The 11,019-nt window shown below is 53.5% G+C and overlaps 2 protein-coding genes across 2 annotated transcripts; both read left to right on the top strand.

Annotated features, from left to right (window-relative positions):
* Window positions 1-842: 842 nt before the first annotated feature.
* On the top strand, window positions 843-1,698 carry GLOTRDRAFT_138525 (uncharacterized protein). Its single transcript, XM_007867568.1, has 3 exons — window positions 843-1,002; window positions 1,060-1,076; window positions 1,132-1,698. The coding sequence occupies exons 1-3, from the start codon at window positions 976-978 to the stop codon at window positions 1,583-1,585; spliced, it is 498 nt and encodes a 165-aa protein (XP_007865759.1). The 5' UTR covers window positions 843-975; the 3' UTR covers window positions 1,586-1,698.
* Window positions 1,699-6,982: 5,284 nt separating this feature from the next.
* Window positions 6,983-10,330, top strand: GLOTRDRAFT_60443 (STE-domain-containing protein). Its single transcript, XM_007867567.1, has 3 exons — window positions 6,983-7,415; window positions 7,477-7,547; window positions 7,610-10,330. The coding sequence occupies exons 1-3, from the start codon at window positions 6,990-6,992 to the stop codon at window positions 9,819-9,821; spliced, it is 2,709 nt and encodes a 902-aa protein (XP_007865758.1). The 5' UTR covers window positions 6,983-6,989; the 3' UTR covers window positions 9,822-10,330.
* The last annotated feature ends 689 nt before the right edge of the window (window positions 10,331-11,019 follow it).

Genomic DNA, 11,019 nt, shown 5'->3' with positions numbered 1-11,019 from the left:
ATAACTTTTGGGTTCCACGACCCGTTATGGGTTAAGACAGAGTCGACTGTAGCTGTCTCAGCGCAGTTACCGCAGCACTAGACTGGACGCCGTCGTAAGCGCATGTCGCAAGTGTCAATCGAGTTACCTTTCAATTTGCTTCTGTCAGCTTCTCATCATCGTGTCATCGGAACACTGTCATCCTCAGGCGAACGGGACCTAAATGTTTGCCACATCGTAACAGTAGTATACTACAGCGAAATCTTTGGACTCTGCGCGGCGCAGCCTGAGCTGATCGCCCTGAAGACTTGCTTAGCTTGCAATACATTTGAACGGTACCGAAGGCACCTACTATCGGGATTCGTCCGACCTTCATCCAGTCAGAATGCATATCGTTCATACCTAGAACCAGCCTTCTCCTTCCACCTTTTCCGCTTGTTCTGCGGCCGATCGACGATGTTACCCCTGTAGACGTGAATACAAGTAAATACAGGTATGTACCTGCTCGATTAGCCTGATACCTTTCGTCCTCTCAGCCTGGATGTCAATCCAGGACACAATTATAGGTTACATGGGATTCCCGCGCCTTCCTGAGATTGAACCTATTATTGCTATCAGGCTAGGACTGATGACATTGAGTTTCACCGCTGGTATGATAAAGGGGGGCCCAGAATCAACCGTTCCACTTGTAATTAGTGCCATAATCACGACCGGTCGCGCGTTTTACGATGGGTCCTTGAATAATCGAACGAGCAGCCAGCGCGTCTTTGGGCGCGGTAATTATTGCCACACGGTCACGTGAGTGCTACGTCATACTGCGGAGGATCGTGTCCTGAGCCAGTGTTCGGCGTCCTCTGGCCTTCACTTTGCTCGCGACTCTGCTTCGGCCTTCAAAGCGTCGTGTTCAAGTACGACTTGGTAACTCCTGCCATCATCTACTGCGTCTCTCTGCGGACCTGTAATTATTTCCAGGCCGTTCATCCCTAGCATAACAGGATGTTCAGCGCTTTCAAACGGTCCTTGGTACGTCCAAGTTTTAGCATGTGGAGTCATAACTGAACTCCACTGACTGCTGAGCAGCCGCAAATATCAATCTTGTACGTATGACATTGAACTGTTGCTATCATATATGCAATTAAAATACTATTCCAGCCATAATCCCTCTTCACCCCCGTCAGTCAACGCACTGAACCTCCTGAAAGCGGCTGTTTCTTCTCCTTATCCACCTTCGAAACCTAACGCGCCTCCTCTGCAATTCGATCTTGACGTAGTCGAGTCCACACCTCCTACCCCTGATCAGCTGCGTACTATCCTGTCTTACCTACCGTCTCGGTCGGCCTCTCTTCCTCCACCGTCGACTTTTCTTTCGTCCCACCCGACAGCGCCCTCCCCAGGCGAGCAGCCGCAAACCCTCGACGGCGTGACGAAGCTGGCATCGTCGAACCCCTCAGCCTTCAAGTGGCCTGTTGTGGTCGACTGGAGTGGCGGGAGGGCCAGTGTCGGGGACGTCGAAGGTGTCAAGAATATCCTGGAGGAGATTCGGAAGAGGAGAGATGGGGAAGTCAAAGACGACGACGAGTATAAACCTAAAGGATGGTTCTCGTGAGTCTCAAGCTCTTACGGTTGTCGGCCGTCTTCGTTAGTCCGCGAATGATGTCCAGAAGTACGCTCTGCGTTGTATCTATCACTCACTTCAATCGTACTATAGCATAAAGGTCATGTCCTTGCGCACGTATCGCGTGTGTGGTCGGCACCGTACTCGCCAGGCATCACTGATCTTGTCCGAAGATCACCGTTCATGATCCGATGACCCCGGATCTATCTTTGCGGACAGGCCCAACTTGCTCGAATCCGCTCTCCTGGGGGGTTCTTCGTACTCCGACCTTCCAATGTAAGCCCTCATCCTATCGCGGAACCAAGTAAGGCCTGCAGCACCGCCCCTCGCGTAGCTTGCCTAGAACCGACGAGCCTTGCCCCGCCGTGCTAATGAACGACGAATGGATCTCGGCGCTAGTATCAACGGTCCGCGATGATGACCGGCGCTTCTGCGATTCATTCTTCGGTGTTAACACCAGCTATGGTTAGCCGTGGAGCGTAGCTGAAAGATTGGAGATTACGATCACATCTGATAGTTGCGAGCTTCATCGCATCCGCGCTCACCCACGCCTGGAAACCTTGGTCTGTCGCGATTTCTTCCGAGTGCCACTTCCGGTTCGAGATGCCTACCTCACAGCCGCATACCTTACACACAGTTCGCGTGGATGGGAGACGTTCTGTCTTCAGCAAATATTCGAAGGCTCTGGTAAATTCGTTACTGACTATCAGGAAGTATCTATATTCTCGACTGGATAGGTACGTGGAGTTTCCATTCGGGTATATCCGCCCTCCGCAAGGTGGCTTGTACCGTCTTCTGGATGGTCATCATTGAACAGAGTCCAGCAGCCACGGGTCATCAAGTCCACCCCTTTCTTCGCCGATTACTGAGCGAAGACCGAAGGCTCTCCAAATATTACATACCGCGCGATCGCGATCCCGGTCGGTCAGGGATCTGGCACCAGGTAATCTGACAAAGGCCGATGTACCTCATGTACTACGTCTGGATCCTGTGGGGAGGCGACTTGTAAGTATCCGTGCCGTAATGCGTGGCGAGTCGTTCAGAAGGCCTACGAATTGCACATTGTTGTGGGAGCTGCGGATCGCGTGACCGGCCATGGACCCAAGTGTAAGCCACTGACCAACTGTTTACTCAGGCCAGGGCGAGGGTAACGGCTTCCGCTACCTGTGCCAAGCAAGAGCTCACCTGGAGATAGGTATTCTAACGATGCTCTATTCCTGGAATTCCGAATCACGAATTCCGACCCCCCTCTGACGGTTGCCTTCGGTCCTGGCCCGTCGTTGGCGGAGCGATATGCCTACGCCTCCGGACCGATCAGCTTGTGGTGACTGGCAGGCTAGAGTTCATTATGGAAGCGTATTCCTGGACGTTGGACCTTGTCTTGTCCAAGGTTGGGAAGTCGGTACGTGCTATCAAGATGGCGACATCGACATTTTCTTCCCTAACCCCTGGATTGCGAATGGATTCGGCTGCATAGAGAAGTGCAGCTTTCATCGGAAATGAGGACAATGCTCGTCCCGGCCTGACCGGAGTGGGCGCTAGTCTTATTATCCAAGTTGCTGAGACCGCCGGGAAGCCCGGCTCTGGGCGCCTCGCGCCTCCCGTGCCATGACTTCCTACCTCGGGAGGGACCCACTAGCTCTACACAGAAGCGCAGGATTCTTGCGTAAAAGTCCGCTGGTATGATTGGCGATATCTCAGCATGGTATGCACATGTGGTACCCCCCCGATCCACCCGATTTTGTGGGGATTTGTGGGTGCGTATTGATGTTTCGCTTTGGCTTGCCTCGGTCTGGACCTCCGCCGTGGCCTTCGTCCGTGTTATCTTGTAGATGTGCTCGTCCATCTTCAAGCGGAGGGCGGGGTCTGGTCACGGGAGTTCCAGTTTCCAAGCCAGGATTGTTGTGACCCTAACTTCACTCAGCGTCGAGAATCGGCCCTGGATGCTGGAGAGATTCAGAACGATGGCCTTGATTTTATGTTCTATCCCAGTGCGGCCATCCATCGTTTCAGGCCACGGATGACATGCTGATCGCGCAGTCCTCTTGTCAGTTTGCGATGGCTCAGTTCCACTTCAGCGGAAACAGGCCTTCCGCCACGGATCATAGAGAGGGCTGGTGGCTACTAGTCGTTAGGTTCAGCCGTGCATCTATTGCAGCACTGTGGCCCCAGATCCGGAAGCGCAGATTGTAACCTGGAGTTGTCCAATTCTGTTGATGTTTCGGCTCATGGCCGCGCAGCCCTCCAAGCTGCTGGCTTTGTATTTTCTGTAAGGTGTGTCATATCTGTATTGCGTATCCGGGACAACATTCACCTTTTAGAGCTCAAAGTGTTCGGCATCGTGACATGTCATGTCTAGTACAACATCGTGTTTGGGAGCGTAGGAACCGCGGCATCATCGGATGTCGAACGGTGTATCTCACTTGCCTGGCAGTGGGACGCTCGCGCCTCCAGTTGCCTCTACATATCTTGGTACTAACATTCCAACATGGATTTCAGGTGGCAAGTGAAATGCTTGACCAAGGAGGCAACTCGGGCTGGAGTGACCTAAGGTCTTTCGATGGTGACACTGGACTGTCTGGAAGGTCATCAATGTTTCTGCGCAGCGCGAACGCTCTGCAATCCTGCGGGATCTGCGGGAAGTCTGCAGCCCTGAGGCCAGAAGTACGTACCTTGTGCGTAGTCTGAAACGATCTGTGCGTTCTCAGATCCAAGGTCCATTCTGAAATGTACTTTGTGTTGGCAGAAACAGTCCTCGTCGTAAAAATACATCGAGAACGGGCAGAAATGTTGCCCGGAGTCTATAGGCCATCCGCCAAAGCTCTGCAGAAGGCGCAGCAGATCACCCATCGTTCAATAGTCAGCCATCCAAAATGCCAGCAATTTTGATGAACATGATGGTCGTGACCGTACAGAGCAATGCCGCAAGACCGATAACTCCTCTGGTACACGTCGGATGCCTCCGCGATCTCCAATCTTAGGCCTCCCTCGTGGCTCCACGTGGTGCGAAGCAGGAAGAAACCGCGTATCCGGTCCTTTGGGTCTGGGAAGATTCGAATTGCTCCCGCGGACCTTTGCGAGATCATCGGGAGCAAAGTAGCTCAATGACGAGCAGCCACACTCCGCCACAGCGGCACAGCCTGTGCCTTCATCTTGATGAAGGGAGGTACACGGACTTGACACGGACGTCGAAGGGGGGAAAACATCTGAGGCACAACAGGGCACAAAGGCCACGAGGGGGGATTCTGCTCGCCGGGCGGCGAGAGGCCGAACCACGGTCACCCTACGTCCAGTCGACACGGGCCCCCAGGCATGGAATCGAGAAGGCTGCGCTGACGATCCATCATTATCTTATTTTGGGTAGCGTATCTGATTTCATTCCCTGCGCTGATCTCGCGTGCCTGGTGAGCACGGGCGGGGGCGGGAGACGGAGAAATGGAAAGATCAACGGTTTGTGGCTGGTGGGACACCACGGCCGGTAGCACCGTTAAAGCTACCCGGACTATTTAGGACCTACCAAAGTTCAATCTCAGGAAGGGACTTAACTTCGTAGAGGAGGCTATGATGATGAACATCGAAATATTAATCTTTTCGGTTGCCCGGGAGGGTAATCCAGTCATTGCCAATGTACCCGATTGTACAGGCTGTGTGCAGTCCATGCGGTTGAGCGCTAACCGGGTTTCTGCACGTCCCAAGCGTAAGTACGCAACGAACTCGAGCTTCCGAGGTCCTCACAATTGAAAGTTGCCGGAATGCCATGTGTCACGCGCGTGCGCTTTCCGTGATTGTCGTGCAATTCAATCTACACGAGGTAGAGGCCGACCTGCATACGAGCTCGTGTATACGTATGTAACGGAGATATGCAGCACAGGAACCCCCTGAGCAGCACAGGTGTCCTTCGACGTAATCGCGACTTCGGGGGAAAGGAAATTTGTGCCTAGGCGGAATGAAATGCAAGACCCCCTTGTCACGCGCTGCCCAAGAGAGGCTATAGCCTCTGGTGTAACGCCGTCGGTCCCGAGCATACGAGAGGGGGAAAGTCAGCCTTGTACACGCCGCGAAAAGGTCATTCAATAGCATTACCCACCGGGGCACGGGAAATACGGTAGTGCAGGAATGGGTAATGTCTCCGGTAGCTTGCGGTCCAATCCTCCTCGAGGACGGCATGAACAGGAATAGCTTACCTCCCTGAGAACCAAAGTATGCAACACGATCGCACTGTGAGTCCAGGAAGTCCTCTCTTGCGGACAGGTGACCCAATCGATCCAATGTTAGAAAAGATAGGTGTCCTGGTCTATCAGGTCTAGCCTGCAAGAGTTTCCTGCCTTCGCCCGTACCCAGCGGATTTATCAGGGCTGTGCGGGGGAGGAGGCTGGTGGGCTTTTATCCATCAAGCCACACAGATTTATTGCAACTCGCGCCTTATACAGTCTGTGGGCACCGCTGGGGACGAGCTCGATCCCGAAAGAATACTTCGTAGAGGTTATCTTGACAGAAGATATTCGTCATGAATCGACGGCAGTTACGTACAGATTCAAGTGCATCAGCAGTCTGCGAGATCTCACTTCGCAACAGACGAAAGGAGAGCAGGAAATGCCTGCCGATTAGGCGCCGGCGATTTCGGATTCGGTCCGAGGTTGCCTTCGGCAAGGGGAACCAGCCGGAGTTACCAGCAATGGGGAGCCCAAGGCCGGAGTCTGGCCGGAGCGCCGGATGGACGGCCATACATAGATCTGGTCCCCCCTATAACTGCTTTGCTGTGCGCCTCCTCATCCGTCCACCGCGTCCTTCCGCTGGATTATACGCTCCCGACCGTTTCGTCTTTTCTTGTATTGCACTTGCTTGTAATCGGTCTATCGGTCTTTACTCGAGAGCCTTTGAGTCCACAGTTGAGGAGGCGTTCTTCGTCGTTGCGGTGGTCGACGAGGTTGCACAGGGTGCGTTGCCGCGCCTTTTTCAGGGTAGGCATCGTCGCTTACCCCATCTCTACTCCGATATCAGTCTACGCTCTCCCCACCCAGACCGACGGAAGACGTTCCCTATATTGCATACAGCTAAACTAATGGACACGCAAATATGTCACCCGGCCCAACATCATTTCTTTGCAGGCCCCAGTTACGATTCAACTATTACTTCGCATTCGACTTCGGCCCCAGCACCAACTTCCCCTATGTCTTTGTATCACCAACAAGGACAGAGGTCGTCGTCTGACTCGTACAACTATTCACAACTTCCTCCGAACAGTAGTTATTCTTCATCTCTAATGTTGCAAGTCAGATCCGCAGTCCCAGCTCCTCACGAAGACGAAGACTGTCCTCCAGACCAATCGCAATCACAAACGCCACCGCGACCCCATCCAGGTTCACTACCCCAAGGGTCACTGCCATTAGCGCCTATGCCCAGCTCCTCGTCGAGGGAGAGCGCACGCGGCACAAGTCGTCCGCTGACGCAGCAGGAGCAGGACAACCTTGCCCATCTTGACAGGCTGAAATTCTTCTTGGCCACCGCACCTTCGCGATGGAGCGATGCCGAAGTGTCAGCCTTGGATCAGGAGCAGAGCGGCACATCGTTTCCTATCGGCCACCCGCAGTCGAACCACCCCGCTTTGAACAGATTCCTTCTCCCGAATCACGAGTATGTCTCCTGTGTTCTGTGGGGTGGTCTTTACCACATCACTGGTACGGACATCGTCCGCGCACTGGTCTTTCGCTTCGAGGCGTTTGGTCGTCCAGTGAGGAACATGAAGAAATTCGAGGAGGGTGTTTTCAGTGATCTGCGTAATCTGAAGCCGGGTGTGGATGCGTGTTTGGAGGAGCCGAAGGTAGGCTCTTAGACGTCCATTGTACCTATGACACGTCAGGCTAACCTGCCCTCCTGTACAGTCTCCCTTCCTTGACCTCCTGTTCAAGTACCAATGCATACGCACCCAGAAGAAGCAGAAAGTCTTCTATTGGTAGGTGGATTAACATGGATCTTTGTTGTCCGTCGCTCATTGGGTTCACTTGCCTCCGATAGGTTTTCTGTTCCGCATGATCGTCTTTTCCTTGATGCCTTAGAACGGGACCTGAAGCGTGAGAAGATGGGTGCTGAGCCCACCACTGTTGTTGTGGGCGAACCCGCTGCGTCCTTCACGTACGATCACACCCGTTCGTTGTACGACCAGTTCAGTAAGGCTCAGGGTGGCGTCGAAGGCGAGGGCGAATTGGAGGCTGCGGTGCGCAGAGCTGATGCCCTGAAGTCAGGAAGTCCTGCGGAAGGACAAGGCGATCCAGAAGCCGATGGTACTGATCCCGCTGCGGACTCCACTGATGAACAAGCGTCTAGGAACGGAGCCACTGCTGGGTCTGCACTCCGGGGACCCAACAATCCGTTCTTCTCGGCGTTTTCTCTTTTCGAGGGTTCTCCCAGCTACAAACAGCGGCGGAAGAAGACGACCAAGTCGACACGCAAGACTCCTCTCCGCGATGATCAGTCGACACGGCCCACCGACGTCACCGTCGGCTATGGCCCTTCTGACAGTGACATGAGCGCTGCTGATATGTTCTTCGCTCAAGCTCGGGGAGAGATGAGCCCAGCGAATCCGATTGAGAAGGAACAAGAGCGACGGATAAAGATCGCTCAAGAGACTGTAGCGAAGGTTGAAGCGATGAATGCTTCAATACCTCCTCTTACGCAAGCTTCTTACCCTCCTCAGGCGCATGCCACCGTGTCCCAGTCCGCAGCTGCTGACGAGGACGGCATCATCGGTGTTGGAGGCAGTTCGGAGGATAGACCCCGAGTCGAGCGTGGTTACTCCCATCCTATGCTACCGACGAACAGCTATGCGGACTTCCAACAATCCTCGGGCGCGACGCGCTCGGCCACTTTGCCTACAGAGTCCTGCGTACCTGCGACTGATGCTGTGAACGGTCTGCACCCCAGTGGCATGCCGAAAACATTTGTTTGCCCGCTATTCTCCTGCGGGAGACTCTTCAAGCGCATGGAGCATCTGAAGCGTCACCTGAGGACCCATACAATGGAGAGGCCGTTCCAGTGCAATCGTTGCCAGAAGCGGTTCTCTCGATCGGACAACCTTGCTCAGCATACTCGGATTCATCTCCGCGCCGACGCCGATGGTGCAACGATGGGTGCTGACGAGGGCTACGCCGACATCGAGAGCGAAGACATCGACGAGCTTGACGGTGATGATGGTTCTATGCCTTACGTTGATCCTAGGATGGGCTATGTTAATGGAGTGGACGGCATGAGCGGTATGGGTTCCGCTGTCATGGACACCCAAGGGAACGTGATGGGCTTGCAGGGTGTTTCCGTCGATCAGGGCAATACCACCTACATCGACGGCGCTCAGGATGTCTACTATGTGCCTGAGGCGCCGAGCGCTGTTGGGACACCTCAATTTGCTTATATGGCAGGGTCGCCTGAGCACAGTCCTTATCTGTATGGCGATGCCAGGAACCAGCCTAGCCCTGCTTTCACTTCTGCCAGTGCGCCGTCGCCGCCACCGTCACATCTCGTTGGTCGTGCCAACTCCTTCCATTCGACCCAGCAACCGCCATTCGCATATCCTGAGTATGGACACGCGGCGTCGATGTCAGCACCCTCGCATAAGATGACTTTCGATCAGTCTACATTGTACCCTTCGTCAATGGAGTATGCAGGTGTTCCTTCAGTGTCTGGGCCGGCCAGGCGATACCGTAGCGCGACGCCGTCGATGCTCAGAGTCACGGATGGCATCCGAAGACCTTCTTCTGCTACCAGTTACGCCGCCGCGGGAGCTCGTGGTTACCACCCCTACGCCATGGCTGTTAGCAATCACTACTCGCAATCAGCGCACTCAAGTCCTGCGAATCGCTCCGTGTCTTTGGACTACATGCATGACCAGAGCGCGCCTGCTGGTATGATCGCGCAAGGTTCGCATTCTCGCCAAAGTTCCAATGGCCAGCTCCAGGAGCAGATGTCTCAGATGATCAATTTTGACCACCTGGAGCCCGATGTTCCTTCTTACACCGCTCCTGTGCCTGTAGCCTACGGGGAGACGTACCCGCATCGGCCATCTATGCAGTACAGCGCTTCTGCTCCGGGTTCATATGCCAGTCCGAGAAACGGCCCGCCTTCCTACGGTCAAGCTTATCCTGTTGACGCATCCCAGGGTGACCGGTATGTGGCAGAACCTGCAAGCTACTATAGCGCCGCCATGGGACAAGTTGAGCCGCAGGTCGTGATGTGAATGTCCTAGCCGGGAACATTATCATACGCAAAGCAATCGTTAATATTCATTACTCTAAGCGACTTCTAATCTGCTTGCCCGCCTCTGTTAAGCATCCGTTGTATCCTGCATCCCCTGCTCCGGACTTCTTCACATCAGCCAGTGGCTCTTCTTGCTCTCATGACGGCCGGCCGATCCTAACCTTCAGCTAATCCTGTCACTTATCCAAATATCTATTTCGACAATTTCGCAGCAATTTTCGCAAGTACATACTTCATATAATCATCTCGGAGCCCGCTACTGCACGTATATTTTTTAGTGTCTGCCTCTGTCCACGTTTCTCGTTGCTCACAAGCCTACACTCCCTCACTAATTACGTTCCGCGCCCTCCCCCCTACATTTGTTTCCATAATTTCATCCTTTGAGCCGTGCATGTACGGCTCTACTGTAGCTGCACCTGGGATTCATCAATGCACGTTGTAATCAAAATTTGTGTACATGAAGTTGATAATGCTATGTTTGTTGTGTCGTATAATGCGCTCGATAGGGTTCGGCCTGCGACGTCACGGTCAATGCTGTAAATCGGTCCAATATCTGAGCAGCTGCTTATAATAGAGGGGATCGCACATGGACCTCATATGTACCACGACCTAGACGACTAGTGCTTTAGAACGGTACGCTATCTGGATCATATTCCAGAGCAGTCGGACTCACTTGCCTGCAAGCCATCTATCATCTTACGCGGCATTATCCACTGTAGCCTTGCCAGACGATAGATGGCTCCAAGGGGCCAACGGCCAGAAAACGCGCGACGGCAACCCCCTAAAGTGAACAGGACCCCGAAAGCATCACATAAGAGAGAGGACCACCTTGATAAGGCAATTTGTGGCGGCTCCTCTTCTGCCTGGGTTTATGTTTTGTGTGGTCGATTGTCGGGAATCAACAAGCCTCTGTCATCCATGTACACATAGGTAATAGCTTATAACTACTTATATATATCTTTGATCCCTAAGATCACATTGTTCAGTGCTGAAAGATCCCAAACACTTCTCAGTTGATGATATTTCTGCACTGACTCAGACATACAGGAACACCTCTCTACTTCCTGATGCATAAGACTGGTTATAAACAGTGCTTATAATATAGTAGTTCTCTTGACAGAGCTATTGGTGGGCGCATATTTGCCAAAGGTCCGTTGTGACCATGACCGCAGGGCTTG

The sequence above is a fragment of the Gloeophyllum trabeum genome (assembly GCF_000344685.1).
Source record: "Gloeophyllum trabeum ATCC 11539 unplaced genomic scaffold GLOTRscaffold_00006, whole genome shotgun sequence".
Taxonomy (NCBI): domain Eukaryota; kingdom Fungi; phylum Basidiomycota; class Agaricomycetes; order Gloeophyllales; family Gloeophyllaceae; genus Gloeophyllum; species Gloeophyllum trabeum.
Note: the sequence above shows the minus strand (reverse complement) of the source record. Positions and strands in the feature narration are given on the sequence as shown.